This window comes from Schistocerca americana, chromosome X, assembly GCF_021461395.2.
Source record: "Schistocerca americana isolate TAMUIC-IGC-003095 chromosome X, iqSchAmer2.1, whole genome shotgun sequence".
NCBI lineage: Eukaryota > Metazoa > Arthropoda > Insecta > Orthoptera > Acrididae > Schistocerca > Schistocerca americana.
Window position 1 is genome coordinate 742810541 of NC_060130.1, and position 23786 is coordinate 742834326.

Here is a 23786-nt window from a genome sequence, read left to right on the forward strand (position 1 = left end):
GTTTATAAATAATCAGTGCTGATATGAAATTTGACACCTGACTTTCAACATTAAACAAATGTAATATAATGTGGGAAAATTTTAAGGAAATGTAATTTACTCCTGACAGAGTTTGATTGAAAACCCTTGTTTGAATAATTCTTAAGTATTGCTCATTATCCTGGGACCCAAAGAAAGAAAGAAAGAAAAAGAAAGTAAGAGAGAGAGGTGCACAGTTCTTCACGGATTTGTGGAACCTGCATAAAAAAGTCACAGAAGTGCTCAACAAACTGTAATGGGAGACAGTGTAAAGAAGCCACTGTGCATCATGGAGAACCTTATTCTCAGAATTCCAACAGTTCTTGTTCCAATATGAGTCAAGAAGTATACTATTATCTCCAACACATATCTGGCATAATGATCATGATGGTAAACTTAGAGAAATTGCGGTTTACATAAGAAGTGCTGACAATTAGTCTATGAACTTCCATCATGCTGGAATAATTGTAGGTCAGAAACTTCTGTTAATCAGTACAACGAAAAACCAGCCAGAGTTGCAAATTTCACTTTTTTTATTCACTTGATGACTACTTTTGGGTTGGGACCCATTTTTAGATCATCATAACAGATAGTCAAATTTTTATTTCTGAAAATGCAAAAACCATGTCAAAAATGTGAATACGAACAGTTACAGTGCATAGTTATCTATATGTGCTGCAACTGTTCATTTGCACAATTTTGACACGTTTTTTGCATTTTTGGACATACCAATTTGACTATCTGTTACAGTGATTTGAAAATGGGTTCCAGTCCAAAACTAGTAATTTAGTGAATAAAAAAAAGTGAAATTTGCAACTTTGGCTGGTTTTTCATTGTACTGACGATTATTCTTCCTGCACATCATTTGCAATTGAACAGAAATGGAGCAAAATGGTTTTGGTGCACTATTTAATGTCCGCCACACACCATACAGTACAGATGAGGAAATCAGCTGTGCCCTTTCTAAAGGAACCATCCCTACATCAAAAACTGAGTAGGACAGCTCTCCAACAGCTTCTGTGAAACTGCAAATAACCACTTGTCATAGACAACACCCCAGTTTGCTACCAGCAGTTATAAATGAAAATTCTTTAAAATATCAATTACTCACACAAGAAAAACATTATTACATCACTCAAACAAAAATTGTCAACAACAAGAGATTCAGTCTCACCACTGATGGTCCATGTAATGTTCAACAATTTCACGATTTCTGCCAGTAGAATACTTCACACTAATTCAGCAGGTTACAGTCAATCAAATTTATGGGAAGAATATTAAGGAAGTGTAATTTACTCATGAAGGAGATGAATTACAAAATCCTTACTTGATCCAGCCTTGAGAATATGTCAGTGGCCTAGACCCCCACATAGCTTTAAACATGCTGTATGCATTCACATATGAATAAGACTGTCTTGAAATTTATCTGACAGGAAATGTTTAATAGCAGTAAAGAATGGAAAGTGAGTAAACCCCAAATTTGAGTACTAAAATAAGAAATTACATTAGCAAAGTTACCAACAGCTATGTAATACTGTTACCAACTCATAACTTCAATGATATGAAAAACAACAATTGTTTAATAAGTGCCATCAAAACACATTTAAGTGACTTATGAAACTCACGCTTTCTGGACAGCTTGATTATAGCACTCTTTTACTTCTGATATTTTCTTCCCATATCCTTTAAGAGTGTCAAAATAGCTCTGAATGTAGGAATGAATGTACAAAACCTCATCTCGGAATAAAGCTATTACCCAGCTTGACTCCAGAGCACTCAGCCATAGCTTATTTGCCTTTTCTTGGTTGAGGGCTGAATGGCATAACATGAAGCCAACTGAAAAAAAAGCAGTACATTACTGAAAAATATAAATTTCAAGTGTGTATTATAAACTAATAACTTTAACCTGATAATATACAGCAGATTTCTGTTTCATGATACACATTATATTCTTTTTCTACAGAAATTTAAAGGTATACTTCCCAGTACTTTACATAGAAAACAAAAGTTTTGAACCACACTGCCAACATAAGAACTACATTTATATTTACAGTTGGCGGCAACTTCAATCTATGCTCGAGATATTGGCAAAAATACATGTTAAAAGTCAGTGGTAGGCATCAAATATCACCCAAAATTGTACTAAATGCCTTCTCAAAAATTATTTTGAATAATTAGTTCAGGTGCAAACTCAAGTGTAAATGGTTGTGAAAACATACTTGACCCCTTAGCAATACATAATCATGAGATTTATAGATGGCTCTTGACACTGTTCCTCACAAGCAACTTCTAATCAAACTGCATGTCTCTGGAACATCATTTCAGTTGTGCAAGTGGATTCATGATTTCCTGTCAGAAAGGTCACAGTTTGCAGTAACTGACGGAAAGTTGCAGAGTAAAACAGATGTGATACCTGGTGTTCCCCAAGGAAGTGTTACAGGCTCCCTGCTGTTCCTAATCCATATAAATGATTTAGGAGACAATCTGAGCAGCCCTCTTATATTGTTTACAGATGATGCTGTTATCTACCATCTAGTAGTCACCAGAAGATCAAAACCAATTGCAAAATGATTTAGATAAGATATCTGCATCATGCAAAAAGTGGAAATTGAATCTAAAAAATAGGAAGTGTGAAGTCACCCATATGATTACTGAAAAGAATTTGTTAAATTTTGAGTGCATGATAAATCACACAAATCTAAAGGCTGTCAATTAACTAAATACTTAGGCTTTATAATCACAAACAACTTAAATTGGAGCGATCACGCAGAAAATGGAGTGGGGAAGGTGAACCAAAGAAGGTGTTTTATTGGCAGAACATATAGATGATAGAACAGCTCTATTAACAAGACTGCCTGCACTATGTTTGTCTGTCATCTTCTGGAGTACTGCTGCATGGTATGTGGTCCTTACCAGACAGGATTGTAACAGACATCAAAAAAATTCAGAGGACGACAGCTCATTTTGCAGAGTAGCCATGTAGATGTAGCTGTATTTAATTATATGTAGAAAATGAACCTCCATCCATTTCAAGTGACAGATCCAGATAAATTTTATCTTGTAGCTCTCAACCTAGTTGGATCCTGCTTGTAGCAGTATACAGCAATTCTGATTGTTTTTACCTCTACAAGCATTTCATTAACCCACCCGCTCAATTCCATTATACAAATTAGTAAAGTAGGTAAACTCAACATAAGTGATTATTTTTATACGTATTGTTTATACACATACAGGGTAGATCAAAAGATGCATAAATACTTTGATAAAAATAAGCTTACATATTATCATCAGTATTACAATGGCTCAAATTTAAATAATTACAATAAGTGTTGAAATTGCAAAGCACCCGCCCCCAAACACTTCTGAGCATGATGCCGTACATTCAAGGACACATCTGCAGTAGCTACAGGAATTGCCTGACAAGCTGTTTCAATTTCATGGCGCAATTCTGCAAGAGTGTGTGGCTTCCTGATGTACACTACATTCTTGAGGGTACTCCACAAGCAAAATTCTAATGGTGTCAAACCAGGAGAATACGCGGGGAACTCAACGAGAACCCTTCATCCAATACAATGACCCAGTGCATTGTTATTCAGCTAAGCATGCACGTCCCTTTGAAAGTGGGCTGGATTGTCATCCTGTTGTAAGAAAAAACGTTTACCAGCAAACAAAGCACGAATGGATTGTAAAATTAGTGAGTCCAGCATCTTCAGGTAACTTCTACCAGTACCATACCTACAAAAAAGAAAGGTTCAATCAGTCCCCTTAAGGATAACTCCTGGAACACTGGCCGCTCGCTTGACATAAACATGTGGATTTCGTGGGCCCCAGTACTCAAAGTTATTCCCGTTTGCGTGCTGATTAATTTAAACTGTGCCTCATCAGACCACACCACTTTGGAAACAAAATTAACGTCACATTCAACCTACACAAGGAACCATTTAAAAAACTAATTACTTCTATCTTGTTCATCCTCAGTCAATGCATGTAACAACTGCAGGATGTAAACCCTAAATTTTAATCTGTGCTAAATATGACTTACGCTTGCCCTACTCATGCCTGCTTCATGTGCACATTGTGGTGCCGATTTTTGTGGAAAGTGTGTGAATGTCCTTCACCTGCTGCTGTGCGTGGCTGGCCTGATCTTCCCTTATGCATATCTATAATTGTTCCAGGAGTTTCAGATTTATCATGAAGTGAGCAATACTTATGTGTGTTGGTAGTTCAGTTCCATATTCTTGCCTCTAATGTCATCGTGCTTCACAGATGCTCTCGAACTTCCGATACCATTTGAGAATGCTATTTCGCTGCTTGAATATCAGTTGTGTTTGTACTGTGGCCTCACTGTGTACACTGACACTGACGCATCACAACACTACAGCCATCTGTTGCTCAACCACTGTACTACCTGTTCAACCCATGTCCATTGTGATTTCAAAGCATATGGTTTGAATAGCCAGTCTTAAAAGTGTGTATTTTTTTTATCTTGTAAATAAACTCAAACAAAATTTTAAAGTTACTGATAATACACAGAAAGTCACTTTCAAACATTTCTCCTTATATCGGCAGCATCTATCACACAAAAATAGTTTCAGCTGGTTTTTACAATTATTTTCAGTATCTTTCAGTACATTTAATTCACATTGGAAGTGGTCAAACATCATCACAGCAGTCTAATTTACTCCTTCCTGCTGAATGAATGTACAAGGCAGGCAATACCTAAGGGCCAAGATTAAGGTTGAACACCTAATTGGAAAATATATTGCTGATCACAAATGGTCGGCTACAAACCCTGTTTCACAGTTCATATCTGCACCTTACTCATCCTAACTTCAATTTTTCTTTATAATTTTAGTTTGCTTTATAATTCTGTACGTCTATCCTCCCACATAGAACTCTCTCATCAAGTCTCCCTCTATTCCAGCCTGCTCCATCCCTCCTCCCCCCCCCCCCCCCCCCTCCTCCTCTGAATTTCCATCTCTTACAACACCACCATATAATACAAAATAAAACATATGCCTGCACCAGGGCAGGCTTTCTCTGGTGTCACACACCTATCACCTCTCCTCGGTGCCCCCCCCCCCCCCCCCCCCCAATCTCTCTCTCTCTCTCTCTCTCTTTCCCCTTGTCTCTTCCTTGTTCACATCATCTGCACCAAATAACACAACCCTTCCCTTCTGAAGGACCACTACAGCAGGACTATGTAGCCTTGCATACACGTGCTATCTCTATGCTCTGGGGATGATTTCTACCTTTTTTGGCTGTAATATGAAGTCCGATTTCTTATTTGTGTGTCTATCTACTGCTCAACACCTCCAAAATACAGTGAGTGGTTTCTCTACTCCTTTCATTGTTTATGTTTCACCTAGGATTTTATAATATTATATTACTCATTTCTGAGCCAGCCATGGTTACTGGCACTTACTTTCATTTGGAGTGTTATATTTATAATTGATACTGTTGTTTAACAATTTTAAGTGGTTGTTGATGACAAGTTTTAAAAATAAGAAATCCCTTGTGATGATGTTTTCAGTTTTCCAAGTTGTTATCTATGAATGGAAGGGTGTACATCGCATTTTAGACTCACTATATGTTTTTATGAGGGAAAAGCTTTGTCTTTTATAAAGAACTGTCCCAGAGCAGCATTCTTTATAACATTTAAGGGCGACAGTATACACATTAATATAACTATCTAATATTTTGCTTGACAAAAATCAGCAAATGCAACAATAGTTGGTGAACCTAAGTCTATAAGATGATGATAACAGTTCTAAAATTCATGATAATACACATACCCAGGAATTTTAAACATTCAATTTTGCTTATTGCTTTTCCCCTGGCCTACTATTCACAATTAAGTAAGTCCTTCTTTGTAAACTATTCAGTGTAGCAAATTTTTCACTTAATTGATAATATATTTTGTAGTATATATAGTATTATTAAAAAATGGAAAGTCCAATATGGAATAATAACAATATTATGAAAAGGATAGACTGCTATTCACCATGTAGAGGAGATGTTGAGTCGTAGACACATACAACAAAAAGACTACTATGTATTTTAGCTTTCAGCCAAAAAGACTACTATATATTTTAGCTTTCAGCCCCACTGTCTCTACTGGCCACTGTGGCCACAGCAACCAGAGACTTGGCCGAACGCTATAACGTATAGAAGTATTTTTGTTGTGCCCATCTCTTCTATATGTTGAGTATCAATCTATCCTTTTCACACTATTGTAGTATATATTACGATAGATACAGATATCTCTCCCTCTGTTCTCTTATATTCACAGAGATTCAGAGAGGTAGATACAGATACCTCTCCCTCTGTTCTCTTATATTCACAGAGAATCTTAATTCTGTTGATTGTGATCTGTCCATTGGATGAGGATGTTAAGCCCAGTGGTCCCCTTGATGCTATTCGAGAGGAATAGGCTACATACCAGCCCTGTGTTTTACCCTCTTCCTCCTCTTATCATCATCTCATCATCATCATCATCATCATCATCACATAACACAAACAGAACACCACACTATACACACATCCATTACACTCACCTGCATAATATACACAAATATGATGCAATACTCACATATCCACAAGGAAAAAGGCCATTGTGTGCAGATGAAGGAAACCCTTTCTAACTGCGCAGCTGTGGCTCTCAGCCAACAATACCATGTGACTCGACTTTAGCTAGCCCAATAGATTTGCATAGCACTCACCAGTTGTCACCTTAACCTCTGCTAGGTAATCATTAGGAAGAAATCCTTTCACATCACAGAAAACAATGACCATCCTTTCCATCAGATGACTTACCCTTTACCTTTTCTTTTACAGGCTCACTTGTTTCGTCAACTAGTTTGACTGCTGCTACTTTTCTGTTGTGACCTACATATAGTTCATAGCAACTAACTGGAACACAAAACCTGTTGGATCCTGTTTAAATGGTCCGACCATTACAGAGGATGTCATTTTTGCATTTGATATTGGTCAGTATTCAATGACTGCAACACCAGTCTTGCACAAAGCTTTCTCTTAACTCTTTGTGTAAAACGAACTGTACTGTCTCTTCTCATATTAATGAGCACCTATTATTTCAAGCACTTTTAATCACTAATTATGCTCTACAACTTCTTGATGTGTTCATCAGAGATAGCAGTGTTGGGAGATCCTACATGTTGACTGTCTTGAAGGCCACATTTAAACTTGTCACTTACTTCTTAACTGTTCAAGACAAATCAGCAGACTTCTGATAATCACTAGCTTTGTGTAAATTTCTGTTTATGAGAAACAATTCAAAACAAAGAATTTTATGGTCACAGTATATTCCACTCTGTCATACTGAATATAGCTCAGATATCATGATTACTTCAAAAAGTCATATAAACAAAACTACACTGGTGTCCAAAATAAAAGCAACAGATGGAAATTTTGCAAGATAGCATTTATTTTGCCACAAAACAGTATAAACAGATGATAGCAAAGCAGAAACAACATAAAGAATACGAAACATAAATAAGTGCAACATACATAATAGCAGACGAAAATGTTGTTCGTTTTTTTTCCAACTTAACAGATTTGCACACACATTTTGACAACTGGTTAATGTGCTCACTATGGCGTGTGACCACCTGTGGCACCAATATAGGCCTGACATTGATGGAGCATGCTGTGGATAATGACATCAGTGCCATGTTGAGGTAATAATGCCCAGTCTTCCTGCACAGCTGCTCGCAAGTTTTGGAGAGTGGTTGGTGGATGTTGACATGATACAACCTGTCTCTCTGGTGCATCCCAGACGTTCCCTATGGGATTCAGATAGTGAGAGTCAGCAGACCATAAAATGCATGCAGTATATTCTGTTTCCAAGAAAACATCAACCAATTATTCTCTACAAGGTCGAGCACTATCGTCCATCAATACAAAGTCTGGGCCCACAGCACCTTGCAACACCTGTACATGAGGTCCCAAGACCTCGTCATGATGTCTGACAGCAGTTAAACCTTTCCAATTCACCCGTATAATTTGATGAAGAGGTGTTCGAGTGGTCAACACAATGCCTGCTCACACCATTAGCGATCCTCCTCAATATCAGTCTCTTTCCACAATGTTCGGGTCTCGAAATCGTGTTCAGATGTAAATCTGTCGAGAATCACTCTCCAGACCAAATCAGGACTCACCTGTGAAAAGAACATCAGCCCACTGTTCAACAGTCCAGGTGGCATGTTGACAACTCCACTCCAGACATTCTCCTCTGTGAAGACGCATCAGAGGCACACACAGAGCAGGTCTTCCGCAATAAAGGCCACTCTGTCAGGGCCTTCACTACACTGTTTGCCTCAATGCAACACATACAGTGGATGCTGTGAGGTCAGATGCCAGATGCTGCGCAGTACCTTAAGACAGTACTATCGTGCACTTACAGCCAGATAACAGTCCTCTCTTCCTGATGTCCCATGTACCCTGGTCTTTGGGATACAGTTTTGGTCTCTATAAACTGCCACCACATCCGAGAAATGACTGAACAATTCACGTTAAGCCATCAGGCCACATGAGTCTGCGACTGTCCTGCTTCCATTCTCTGTGCCATACTGCACCAACTGTGACTGTGCACACAGTGAATGTGGATGTGGGACTATGCAGCAAACACTACTCCTTTTGATAGACGCCTGACGTCATTGTTTGTGCGGTTTCCACAGACTGAAATGCCATCTTCTATGCAGATTAGGTACGAATATCTGTTGACAGTTTCTATAATTATATCGTGAATTAGATACAAGGTAGGGAAATAGTGGTTTGTTGCTTTAATTTTGGACACCAGTGTATTTCCCAGATCAAGTTCACATGAGTCATGTTACTGCACAACATGTGTCTTCTCCTCCCTCCTACACCCACCCTGACAACACCCACACAAATCATTGATATCGGTGTCATCTCTGCAACAAAATGTGAAATCTTCTTCTGGTCTTTGTACCTTTGGAAAGCATCATTAAACCTGCTCATTCCAGTTCGTAAATTTTGTAAACTATTGTTTCCTCTGAAACAATGTTATTTGAATTTGCTGTTTTTGTTAACAGAAATGTATTCATGATGGTCATTCAGTTATACACAAACAATCAACATTGGAGTTTGTTTTTTATACTTTTCCAACCTTTTGATTTTGCATTTATTGCTTAATGTAACTCAAATGAATATTAATGCAGCAAACACTATTAATTATTATTAACCTACATTTGTTTGAATTCACTAACATAAACATATTTACTTCACTTTATCCTTACATTACATATTTTGAAGAATAAAAAACAAAGTTTTAATCTCTGTCACAACAAACTACTACTTCCAATACATATTTGGTATGTAGCAATCTCTGCCACTTATTTGAAGTTTCAGAGGTGAAAAGAACACTAAAACCAAATATTTTCATCCTCATAATATGAAACAGTGCTATAAAATGAAATGATTCAGTGTACAGCAAACTACGGAACTAACAATGTAAAATACGCATTAAGACTGACACCACAGCACTACTCGTATCGTACAGCTACTAATATAGAACTAAGAACTAAATCTGAAGTTAATGTTCACTACAGCTACAGAAGTATAGACATGTCTAACTGTATGTGTGCCACAGAATTTGATACCACAGCACAGGGTAGCAACTTCAGTAGCAAAAGAACATAGGGCATACTGAGGTAGTGCACCTGCTACGCGGTGGTTTGTACTCCAACACCATGTTTTCTGGACAACCCATTGTGCAACAAGTGCACCATGGTGGTAACATATGTTACACTTTCTCTACAGTAATTTTAGGGGCACTGTTCTCCATTAGGATATCTTGCTGCATAATCTGTCTAGAGAACAGTGTTCACCAAGTACACGGAAGTACCCCAGGGAGAGGGCGCTGTGCATGTACAATGTTCTTGTAACCATCAACAGCCGTAAAAGAATTCAACATTTAGCAAATCTTCCTGAGCCATCTCTGAGCAAGTCTCAGCCACAGCTCTTGTGGATGTACCATCATGTATTTGCCCCCAGTACAGGATTCCCATGAGGGTCCAGGCAAGTTCAGGAGGAGGAGGAAATTAGTGTTTAACGTCCCGTCAATAACGAATGAGGTCATTAGAGACAAAGCACACGCTCAGATTAGGAAAGGATGAGGAAGGAAATTGCCCATGTCCTTTCAAAGGAACCGTCCCGGCATTTGCCTGATTCGATTTAGGGAAATCATGGAAAATCTAAATCAGGATGGCAGGATGTGGGTTCTCCAGAATGTCAGTCCTGTGCGCTAACCACTGCTCCCCCTCACTCGGTAGGCCATTTCACTTAGCATTATTGTCCTAGAGGCAACATAAAATCTCTTGGTGGAATCCCCCATAGGCTGGTAATGCTACTGACCATAACAGACTCACAACAAATAAAAGCAATGGTAACACAACTTTAGTAAATGACAAATTGATATAGAATTGTACGATATAAATTAGCATGCCACTACAACACTTGGCTTGAATCACTGACACATTATGAGCCAATTTAACATCTATAAATCCACTTCTAATTAATAGGAAGCAATTTATACACGTTATGATGTTACAAATTCACTGGCTCAGTGACACATGTTTTGTACAACATTTTACTGAAGAAGTGTGTTTATTATCTATTCCATTACTCCACATCATAGAACACAAAACTTGACATTGTAACTCTGTAGTATAGAAATACATGTAGCTTGGCACATATCAAGAGCCTGAACTTGGCTGTAGATTTCAACTTTAAGTAAACTCTTCGAGTCTATAATTATTACTTTTTACAAATACTGACATATCCTAGTGAAGAAAATTAGCATGAGTTACACTGCTAACTGAAACAACTGACTCTATGACTGCAATATCAAAATCACATGGAATTTCAGTTTGCTTTATGTTTGACTACCTGTATGCAACCTACAGTTTGAGCAGCAGTCACTTTTTAGAAACTTCACATTATGAAGTCACCAGCTACAAAAACTGACAATTATTGCCAGCAACAAAATAAGAACCAAGACAGGTATATATGTCAACAGTCACACACTAATATGCACGTTTCTTCACTGCAGCCATCTGTTATTAAATCAACTGTAATGGTTACACAAGAAGCCAACATAGATGTTTGTATAACACATGACAGCATTTCTCTTATTTCCTATTTTAATGCTGTCAGTCTGTTGAAGTCACAAAGTAAAGCAATTTATTTATAAAATAACTCAAAATTTCATTTCAGTCAGTAAATAATAGGCACTGACCATGAAATGTATAAAATAAAGACTGAGTAATACCAAATAGTTACTGTAAAACAAGAATCAGGCACAGGAATTCAATATCTGATTCTTGCCTTAAAAACAATAATTGCTTCAGATGCATAAGAATTAGGCAATGCAATTATGTTAATTCTTACCCCTCCAACTGACAGTTTTACACTGTTGAGAGGTGGACTGACATTCTCAAATTCTGTTTCGACTTTAAAATGCTGTTTGAACTCTGTAATCATAACAAATACTTTTCTGGTTATTAATAGCATCCTGCTGCACTTGAGAGCTGTGTCTAAGGTTTTATCACATTGGACATGGCATACTGTAAGTTATAAGCATATTTATGTATAAAATTGATTAAGACAATAACTTAGAACCTTCCAGAATTGAAACACAAAATGGATAATGAGTAAGCAAAAGGAGGAGGGACAAGCACATGGTACATCTACATCTACATACATACTCCGCAATCCACCATACGGTGCGTGGCAGAGGGTACCTCGTACCACAACTAGCATCGTCTCTCCCTGTTCTACTCCCACACAGAACAAGGGAAAAATGACTGCCTATATGCCTCTGTACGAGCCCTAATCTCTCTTATCTTATCTTTGTGGTCTTTCTGCGAAATATAAGTTGGCAGCAGTAAAATTGTACTGCAGTCAGCCTCAAATACTCGTTCTCTAAATTTCCTCAGAAGCAATTCATGAAAAGGATGCCTCCTTTCCTCCAGAGACTTCCATCCGAGTTCCTGAAGCCTTTCCGTAACACTCGCATGATGATCGAACCTACCAGTAACAAATCTAGCAGCCTGCCTCTGAATTGCTTCTATGTCCTCCCTCAATCCGACCTGATAGGGATACCAAACGCTCGAGCAGTACTCAAGAATGGGTCTTATTAGTGTTTTATAAGTCGTCTCCTTTACAGATGAACCATATCTTCCCAAAATTCTATCAATGAACCGAAGAGGACTATCCGCCTTCCCCACAACTGCCATTTCATGCTTGTCCCACTTCATATCGCTCTGCAACGTTACGCCCAAATATTTAATCGACGTGACTGTGTCAAGCGCTACACTACTAATGGAGTATTCAAACATTACGGGATTCCTTTTCCTATTCATCTGCATTAATTTACATTTATCTATATTTAGAGTTAGCTGCCATTCTTTACACCAATCACAAATCCTGTCCAAGTCATCTTGTATACTCCTACAGTCACTCAACGACGACACCTTCCCGTACACCACAGCATCATCAGCAAACAGCCACACATTGCTATCCACCCTATCCAAAAGATCATTTAGGTAGATATAAAACAACAGCGGACCTACCACACTTCCCTGGGGCACTCCAGATGATACCCTCACCTCCGATGAACACTCACCATCAAGGACAACATACTGGGTTCTATTACTTAAGAAGTCTTTGAACCACTCACATATTTGGGAACCAATCCCATATGCTCGTACCTTAGTTAGAAGTCTGCAGTGGGGCACCGAGTCAAACACTTTCCGGAAGTCAAGGAATATGGCACCCGTCTGATAACCTTCATCCATGGTTCGCAAGATATCATGTGAAAAAAGGGTGAGTTGCATTTTGCAGGAGCGATGCTTTCTAAAGCCGTGCTGATGCATAGACAGCAACTTTCTGTCTCACGGAAATTCATTATATTCTAACTGAGAATATGTTCGAGAATCCTGCAACAAACCGATGTTAAGGATATTGGTCTGTAATTTTGAGGATCTGTCCTTCTACCCTTCTTATATACAGGTGTCACCTGCACTTTTTTCCAGTCACTCGGGAGTTTACGTTGGGCAAGAGATTCGCGATAAATACAAGCTAAGTAAGGAGCCAATGCAATACAGCACTCTCTGTAAAACCGAATTGGAATCCCATCAGGACCTGGCGATTTATTTATTTTCAACCCATTCAGCTGCTTCAATGACTTAAGTGAAGACAGTGACTATTATCTCAGGGTAAACACCAATTGTGAGGGAATAACTGCTGCAAAATCTATAAAGACACAAGCAGCTCAACAATTACAAATACCTAACATAACCACAATATCATATCATGGCACTTCATTACAGCTATTACGCCACCATAGAAAAAAAATAAAAATAAAACAAACACATACACAAAAAATGGTATTTTCTTTTAGAATTGGGCACAAACAGCAGAGGAGCTGGTGTCAAAAACACAAAATTAGCATTTTACAAATGTTTTAAGGAAGCTTTTAAGACTAGCAGAATTAAGACATCACTACAGAAATGGAAAGTCCTGATGGAATGTAAACAATACTAGTAGAGGTAACAACTCACCAAATAGTAGGCATGTTGCATCATCAAAAAGCACATAAATGAGACAGAGAACTTCTCACACACACACACACACACACACACACACACACACACACACACACACACACACACACACACACCTGTATAGTTACATTGCTGCAAATTAAGACATCTTTAAAGAGGGCCTATTATTTTCATTGTTGTTGAAAAATTCATCACAGGAGATTTCGCAACTGTGTTGAAATTTAAAATTTACCCTTTATTTTAGCATCTCATTTTGATCAATATTTGATCATCTTCAGATCTATGTAGTTCCACAAGCAACGAACTATCACCATTCAGCATTGTTGGGATATTTTATGTGTGATATTGTAATGTGTACTTCTGTATGGACAGGACAGTTTGCTTAAGTGTATACATAGGTCTGAAGATGGTCAAATATTGATCAAAACTAGTCATCGTAAAAATAAAAGTGCAATTGAGAAACCGAAATAAAGGCTGAATTTTTAAAGGGTGTACTATTTTTTTAATGTCTTCTGCAATTCAAACTGAACTAAATACTAATTCCAATCAAACCCACCTCCAAGAAATAGTCTACATGGGTTATAAATCAGAATAAATGACATTGGAAATGTACCAGTGTGCTAACTTATATTTGATGCAGCCACCCGTGCGTTGGCTGCTAAAGCTGCAACATGTCACGAATGTTTCCAACAGCAATCCATGGAGACAAAACTTATGCAGTATCATAATCAAATCATTTCATCCATCATCATCTCAATCAACACTTCCTGGTAATTCCTTTTCTGCATGGTCTTACAGCATCTCATGCAAGAAGTGACTTGGTATAATGTCCACTGGACAACATCGGAGTTGACGGTAGTGGGCTCAATTCTGTTCATTATGTGGCAGACAAAGGCAAGTCTCCAGATTAGTAGAACTCAAAAAGTAGTATCATAAATTGATGTTTTGGGGAAAGGAAAGTATTACTATTTATCACAAAGTTTCTTGTTCAGTACACAAAATCAAATACTCGTGATATTAAACTCGATTTCAACATAATCTCTGTCCAAAGTCAATGTTACTTATTTTCAGGCTACACCAATAAGAAATGGTATTTTGTTTAAGTATATAGATATCATACATTCTTCATTTCATAAGGACACTATAAGCAAGGCGAATGCACTTAAATACAGGTACAACAGCCTTTGGGGAGAAAATGAATTTACCATATATGAATCAATCAGATATACCAATCTTCCTACAATGTATCAGGTCCCCCACAGCATTAGAATAATTACAACACAGTCCATATTATAATCAGTTTTCAGAAAAGCAGCCACCGGCTATTAAGTGCAGTATGAACATGAGACCAATTTCACTGTCAACATGACAGCCATAGAATACCACAAATACACATTAACATGTTTGACGTCAAAAACTTATGTTGTCGGTCTCACACTATACATAGCAGACAGTTCTAAGATAACAGGCTACTACAACATATGGATTAAAAGAATTCTGGAAATATTGCCCTACATTATTGCCCAGAATACCAAAGCATGTCATTCAACAATGTGACATGGCAGCACATACAGAATGATTTTTACGCAGCAGACACATAGCTAGCTCACATGCCCAAATTCTCATTTATCTTCCACAGTTGCCTTTCCAGATGAGATGTGAATGATGAAATCTAAATTTCTGCATCACAGTCGAATATTACAAACAAACAACGAAGTGTAAAATCATGGCCTGTGCAAGGCAAATCATACGATGAGGATTTGAACTTACTCCGACTCCTGAATGATTTTCATATTGTTTCCTTCCTCTGTATTTTCCATGATCAGGAAAGTAATGAAACTACTTTCTCTTTATCACTGCTAACAATAAAATTAAATAGACTCTGAAAATAAGGACACTACATACAATGTTAGAGCACAGATTACATTGGAACTGCAGTATGTAATGATTTTCAGTTTCAAACTGATATAGAAGCCACATCAGAAAGAACAAGGAATGCAGAGAGGTGTTCCTTTTGTTCCTTTTTGTCTTCTTCTTCTTCTCCTCCTCCTCCTCCTCCTCCTCTATCACACACACAAATGGTTTGCTTTTATTCAAATATTGCTCCTAAATATTACTTACATATTATCCATCTTTCCATTGCGTCGAGAGACAGATATTCACAGGACATTGACTCAGTTTGTGCAGGTTTTAAAAGTTGTCCAGGATTTACTACAAGGCTCAGTTTTTGATCAGCCCTGAAACACCACAGTAATGTATGCACAATAATGACAAAGCAATCCCTCCAGATCATTTGACTACTACAAACAGCCACTTAGGCATAAAATAAAATACAAAATATGATAAGTGTGAGTAAAATGTAAAGAGAGCATTTGAAGTAGCAGGTTTCCGAAACAATAAAGTGAATATAAAACAGCAGAAAACTTGCTTCATATTCACTACAAACAAATGTATATTTCTTTGAAATGCATGACACAGAGCTGTATTAACACTTCTTTATTAATACTGGTTTCAGTATTGTACCATCTTCTCATATCTGTATCAACCAAAACAGAGCAAAATCAACTACAGAAAAATATGGATACACACTGATGGAAAAAAATCTCAATGCCAAGGAGTTGTGCAACACAAACAAAAACCGGTAGGTGTGTGTCGAAATCTGAAAGATGATGTGTATTCATATTCCGTGCCAGTCACACACGAGTGGCACTGTTGCGCTGTCTAGTACCACTATGGGGATGCAAATCAGGTTTGCTTTAAATACATGCTGTAACAGTTGTGAGCATTAGTTACCTTTAACATTGGACATGGTGAGTTCATGTCAGTCAAGAATGCCTTTGAGGTGACAAAGATGCCATTATCAACAACTCACTGAGTTTGAACGATGTTGTGTAATAGGGCTACAAGAAACTGGATGTTCCTTCTGTGATGCTGCAGAAAGACTTGACAGCAATGTAGCCACTGTACACATTTGCTGGCAGCGGTGACCGTGAGAATGTACGGTCACAAGACAACCGGGCTCCAGACAGCAATGTGGCACTACTGAGAGGGAAGAGCATCGTGTTCGGCCTATGGCTCTAGTGCATCATACTGCATCTGCAGCAGCAACTTGAGCAACAGTTGGCACCACAGTGACAGAATGAACTGTTACAAATCAGTACCTTCAAGGAAAGCACTGAGCCAGACACATCTACATCTACATCTACATCTACATTTTTACTCCGCAAGCCACCCAACGGTGTGTGGCGGAGGGCACTTACGTGCCACTGTCATTACCTCCCATTCCTGTTCCAGTCGCGTATGGTTCGCGGGAAGAACGACCGTCTGAAAGCATCCGTGCGCACTCTAATCTCTCTAATTTTACATTCGTGATCTCCTCGGGAGGTATAAGTAGGGGAAAGCAATATATTCGATACCTCATCCAGAAATGCACCCTCTCGAAACCTGGCGAGCAAGCTACACCGCGATGCAGAGCACCTCTCTTGCAGAGTCTGCCACTTGTGTTTATTAAACATCTCCGTAACACTATCACGGTTACCAAATAACCCTGTGACGAAACGTGCCGCTCTTCTTTGGATCTTCTCTATCTCCTCCGTCAAACCGATCTGGTACGGATCCCACACTGATGAGCAATACTCAAGTATAGGTCGAATGAGTGTTTTGTAAGCCACCTCCTTTGTTGATGGACTACATTTTCTAAGCACTCTCCCAATGAATCTCAACCTGGTAAACGCCTTACCAACAATTAATTTTATATGATCACTCCACTTCAAATCGTTCCGCACGCATAATCCCAGATATTTTACAGAAGTAACTGCTACCAGTGTTTGTTCCGCTATCATATAATCATACAATAAAGGATCCTTCTTTCTATGTATCCGCAATACATTACATTTGTCTATGTTAAGGGACAGTTGCCACTCCCTGCACCAAGTGTCTATCCGCTGCAGATCTTCCTGCATTTCGCTACAATTTTCTAATGCTGCAACTTCTCTGTATACTACAGCATCATCCGCGAAAAGCCGCATGGAACTTCCGACACTATCTACTAGGTCATTTATATATATTGTGAAAAGCAATGGTCCCATAACATTCCCCTGTGGCACGCCAGAGGTTACTTTAACGTCTGTAGATGTCTCTCCATTGATAACAACATGCTGTGTTCTGTTTGCTAAAAACTCTTCAATCCAGCCACACAGCTGGTCTGATATTCCGTAGGCTCTTACTTTGTTTATCAGGCGACAGTGCGGAACTGTATCGTACGCCTTCCGGAAGTCAAGAAAAATAGCATCTACCTGGGAGCCTGTATCTAATATTTTCTGGGTCTCATGAACAAATAAAGCGAGTTGTGTCTCACACGATCGCTGTTTCCGGAATCCATGTTGATTCCTACATAGTAGATTCTGGGTTTCCAAAAACGACATGATACTCGAGCAAAAAACATGTTCTAAAATTCTACAACAGATCGACGTCAGAGATATAGGTCTATAGTTTTGCGCATCTGCTCGACGACCCTTCTTGAAGACTGGGACTACCTGTGCTCTTTTCCAATCATTTGGAACCCTCTGTTCCTCTAGCGACTTGTGGTACACGGCTGTTAGAAGGGGGGCAAGTTCTTTCGTGTACTCTGTGTAGAATCGAATTGGTATCCTGTCAGGTCCAGTGGACTTTCCTCTATTGAGTGATTCCCATTGCTTTTCTATTCCTTGGACACTTATTTTGATGTCAGCCATTTTTTCGTTTGTGCGAGGATTTAGAGAAGGAACTGCAGTGCAGTCTTCCTCTGTGAAACAGCTTTGGAAAAAGGTGTTTAGTATTTCAGCTTTATGCGTGTCATCCTCTGTTTCAATGCCATCATCATCCCAGAGTGTCTGGATATGCTGTTTCAAGCCACTTACTGATTTAACGTAAGACCATAACTTCCTAGGATTTTCTGTCAAGTCGGTACATAGAATTTTACTTTTGAATTCTCTGAACGCTTCACGCATAGCCCACCTTACGCTAACTTTGACATCGTTTAGCTTCTGTTTGTCTGAGAGGTTTTGGCTGTGTTTAAACTTGGAGTGAAGCTCTCTTTGCTTTTGCAGTAGTTTCCTAACTTTGTTGTTGTACCACGGTGGGTTTTTCCCGTCCCTCACAGTTTTACTCGGCACGTACCTGTCTAAAATGCATTTTACGATTGCCTTGAACTTTTTCCATAAACACTCAACATTGTCAGTGTCGGAACAGAAATTTTCGTTTTGATCTGTTAGGTAGTCTGAAATCTGCCTTCTATTACTCTTGCTAAACAGATAAACCTTCCTCCCTTTTTTTATATTCCTATTAACTTCCATATTCAGGGATGCTGCAACGGCCTTATGATCACTGATTCCCTGTTCTGCACTTAAAGAGTCGAAAAGTTTGGGTCTGTTTGTTATCAGTAGGTCCAAGATGTTATCTCCACGAGTCGGTTCTCTGTTCAATTGCTCGAGGTAATTTTCGGATAGTGCACTCAGTATAATGTCACTCGATGCTCTGTCCCTACCACCCGTCCTAAACATCTGAGTGTCCCAGTCTATATCTGGTAAATTGAAATCTCCACCTAAGACTATAACATGCTGAGAAAATTTATGTGAAATGTATTCCAAACTTTCTCTCAGTTGTTCTGCCACTAATGCTGCTGAGTCGGGAGGTCGGTAAAAGGAGCCCATTATTAACCTAGCTCGGTTGTTGAGTGTAACCTCCACCCATAATAATTCACAGGAACTATCCACTTCTACTTCACTACAGGATAAACTACTACTAACAGCGACGAACACTCCACCACCGGTTGCATGCAATCTATCCTTTCTAAACACCGTCTGTACCTTTGTAAAAATTTCGGCAGAATTTATCTCTGGCTTAAGGCAGCTTTCTGTACCTATAACGATTTCAGCTTCGGTGCTTTCTATCAGCGCTTGAAGTTCTGGTACTTTACCAACGCAGCTTCGGCAGTTGACAATTACAATACCGATTGCTGCTTGGTCCCCGCATGTCCTGTGTTTGCCCCGCACCCATTCAGGCTGTTGCCCTTTCTGTACTTGCCCAAGGCCATCTAACCTAAAACACACTGCAGCATGCATTCCACTCACCCCAAATCACCACCCTTTGCTACTACAATGGTATCAAGTGAAACCTAATTGGAGGGCAGGGTGGAGGTCTGTTGTGATGGCCTTGTGTCGGTTAGGGGATGGCCAGTTGAGGGCCTGCAACCAACCTGTCTGCACACTAGACACAGTTGACCTACACCTGGGGTTATGGTCTGGGGTACAATTTTGTATGAAAGTAGGGGCACTTTCATGATTACCCCATGCACCCTGACTGCAAAACTGTATGTCAATCTGGTGGTTCTACGTGTTGCACTGTCTTTCATGAACAGCACTCTAGCGGTAGTTTTAAAACAGGATAACACCTCACGCACATATCGCTGCTGAAATCAACATGCTCTAGAAACTGTTGACATGTTGCCTTGGCCTGCGTGATCACCAGATCTGTCTCCAATCGAGTACATGTGCAACACCATTGAATGACAACTCCAGCATCATCCACAAATAGCATTAACCACCCCTGTATTAACTGGCCATGTGCACCAGGCGCACAACACCATCTGACAAACTGACATTCAGCACCTGTACAACACAATGCATGCACATTTGCATGCTTGCATTCAACATTCTGGCAGTTACAACAGTTTTTAGTGTACCGGCACTTCACATTTGCAATGGCGTATCTTGCACTTTCATTGACCTGTGATCTGGCAATTTACCTAGACACATGTGCACCCGAAATTTCATTATTTATGAAAGACAATATTATCTCACATGTCATAATAATTTATGTCATGGAAAACCACATATTACATACAAAATCTTCACAGTTATGGATGTACAGATTGGTAATGATTGCTTTAATGCAAAAAGAGTATGAACCATTAGAATAGTAGATAACAACTGTCATGTAGTAAACACACGTACATAATAGGTATCGACAATGGTTAATACAAGCAGTCAATGAAGCAGAGATGTATCTCAAGCTAACTTCATATAGTCGATTTTACAATATTCTTGGGCTCTTTAAAGGATATAAATGAGACTTGGAACCAGCAGAGGAATGCCGTGACAAAACCAAGCCACTGCCAAATCCGTTGCAGTTGGCGAGGGTAACATGGTGTCAGCAGCGTCACAATGGCTCTATGACTACAGACCGCACTTGCCACCAACGTGTGACACATGCTGCAGGAGTACTGCAGCCCAATTACAACAGCTGGTGGTAACTGGCACATTCCAGACAATTCAGCATGTAACATTAACCAATGTAAACAGCAGAAATCAGTAGGAAAAAGTAGTATTTAATCACAGCCAAACCAGTTCGTTTGGCCAACTAGGCACTATGTAACAGTCTGTGTCAATTGTACCCATCACCGTAGCTCTGCTGCCACTGGTTTGCAAATCAATGACCGTCACTTTTCTGCCCAGCCCAGGTGGTCAGCACTCCACTAGGTGCCGGTCCTGCTCTCTCATCACTGGTTCACGGTCAACCCTCGTCAACACCATCAATGTGCCAGTGGGATGCCCCAGCCTGCCGTAAAGACAGGAGATGATCCTGGCTGGCATTGTTCCACACTGCAGAGATATGAAGCTTTGTACCACGTCTGTATCACCACTGCTGAGTCGGTACACCAGCTCAACATTCCACTGAGTAAGCAGCTCACATCTCTGCAACACTGGCCATTAATGTAGCGGCCATGCTGTGGGAAACAGTATGTGAAGGAGGGAATGCACTGCAATGACTTTATTAACCAGAGGGAATAATTAAACACTTGTTCATGTTCATGGAGGAGTCAAATTGAATGATCAAATAAAGGACTGTGTGTATGTGCACAGCTGGTCTGACTGACACCTTACCACATATCTCCCCTGTCTCACAAACCATCTATGGATCCTACTGCACTCACAGGCAGACACAAACCTATCCTGTCCTGCAAGAATGGCTTGTGTTTTGCACCAGTTTTCCCACAGCTATCCCACACCTGCTATAACATACATAATTACTGCTGTGCTTTGTCTACTAAAAAATAAAAATATGCTATAACTTATCCATTTCATTGGTTGTTGAGCTCCATGGCTGTGGATTAATTTATTTTAAGAAGTGCAGAAACCAGTCATATTTTTACATATTCTTATTCATACCAATACTTGTATCAGTCTTTCACCCATTTCCAGTTGACGTAATACGTATTCAGTCTTCAGATGTAAACTGTTAAAACGTTGACAGCTGCAGCATCCAAATTGCTCTCAGTGTTTTAACAATGTACAACTAAAGAGTGAATATAATTGGATAGATAAAAAAATCTACTCATGAAGCAACAGCAAGAGAAAACTCTTATAAAAATGTTACGAAATGTGCAAGCTTTTGGAGCCAGTGGCTTTTCTTCTGGCAGAAGGGTTGAAGGGGAAGGAGGAAGGGTGAAGGAAGAGGACTGGCGAGGTTTAGGAAATGGGCAGAATTATGGGAAAAGTAAACCAGAACCACAGGTCAGGGGAGAGTTGTAGGATGGGATGAGTAGGAAAGACGGGTTGTTAGGGGCTGCCCTGCACGAGATTTGAAAACCTGAGAGCTTAAGGGTGGAACATTGTGCTGTGTCATCCAAACAAGACACAGCCAGGGAAAAAGCACCACAAGTGCAAAGGTGCGAGCTGGTGTCAGTGCCATAGAGACTCGCCATTTGCGTGAATTCCACCGGCACCACGGGCAGCGCTGACAATGAAGATATCGGCTTCACCTTGGCCAATTTGTGGCCGAGTACAAACCGCCAATGGTTGGGTGACAACAGAAGGTAGAAGAGCAGCTCTCGCCCACTTGGTTACAGATCATCACCCAGGGCTGACAGACAGGAAATGTCATTTAGCGAGTTCTTAGAAGTGATCAGATAGTTGTTGTAAATTGCATTTGCTATATACTGTGAAGTTTACCTATGATTATTTGTACTTAGCCATTGAGGGCCTTTTTTGTGTTATATTACATGCAGTGTTGAAGACTTCACTATTCAACAAGTCACAAAGGTAAGTAAACTTTTTTAACTCATTTGGTCCGCCCCGGTAGCTGAGTGGTCAGCGTGACAGACTGTCAATCCTAAGGGCCCGGGTTCGAGTCCCGGCTGGGTCGGAGATTTTCTCCGCTCAGGGACTGGGTGTTGTGTTGTCCTAATCATCATCATTTCATCCCCATCGACGCGCAGGTTGCCGAAGTGGCGTCAAATCGAAAGACCTGCACCAGGCGAACGGTCTACCCGACGGGAGGCCCTAGCCACACGACATTTCCATTTCCAATTCATTTGTGTGACTTAGTTACAAATTTGTTGGAGTGTTGTAAAACCATTCTCCTATCCTGTTATCTGACATGGGGCACAGCTGTGTGAGAGTGGCACGGAGAAATTATCTTAGCGGTGTACTGCACCAGACGCCATATCACGAACTCACAAACTCAGCCTACCATAACAACAGTGGCAACTCAGCGTCCACAGCAGTATCAACGAGGCCTTTACAAAACTGGCGACAAGGGTTTACAACAGATAGGGTGATAAACAAGACAGAGATTACTGACAAAACAACATGTGGGAGTTAATAAGAGTGGAAATCTAAATGCATTATATGAGGTAGTGGTGGAGGGGGAGGGGGAGGGATGGGGGGGGGGGGGGCAGGGAGAAGTAGACAGGTCAGGAAATGATAGATATGGAAAATTAAAAAGGAATGAAGAAATGAATAGACACAGAGAGGAAATGCTGAGACCAAAGAAAGTAACATAAATTAAGGTCAGATATGTGTGAAGGACCAAGGACATGTTATAACACTAGTTCCCACCTGCAGAGTTCTGAGAAGCCAATGTCAGAGGGAAGAATCCAGATGGCACGAGTGGTGAAACACGCACCAAGGTCACAACTCTCGTGTTGTAGAGTATGTTCTGCAACAGGATATTGTTTGTTGCCAGTATACATGCTCTGTCTATGTCCATCCATCTTAACTGATAACTTGGTAGTAGTCACACCAAAGTAGAAAGCCAAACAGTCTGCTGCTGAACATTACCTCAACCAGCACCCACCCGATTCTAAACCTGGCGTCCTTCCTGACCACCTTAATCAAC

The 23786-nt window shown here is 39.8% G+C and overlaps 1 protein-coding gene across 2 annotated transcripts in view; it reads right to left on the bottom strand.

The window, feature by feature from the left end:
* The window catches only part of LOC124555789 (membrane-associated protein Hem-like), a 160333-nt gene that overhangs the window by 131283 nt on the left and 5264 nt on the right, over positions 1-23786 (bottom strand). For both annotated transcript variants that reach the window (XM_047129850.1, XM_047129849.1), the window contains 2 exons: positions 15750-15865; positions 1644-1854 (listed from right to left, as the gene is read on the bottom strand). In XM_047129850.1, the coding sequence (XP_046985806.1) occupies positions 1644-1854; positions 15750-15865 (327 nt within the window). The remainder of the gene's footprint in view (positions 1-1643; positions 1855-15749; positions 15866-23786) is intronic.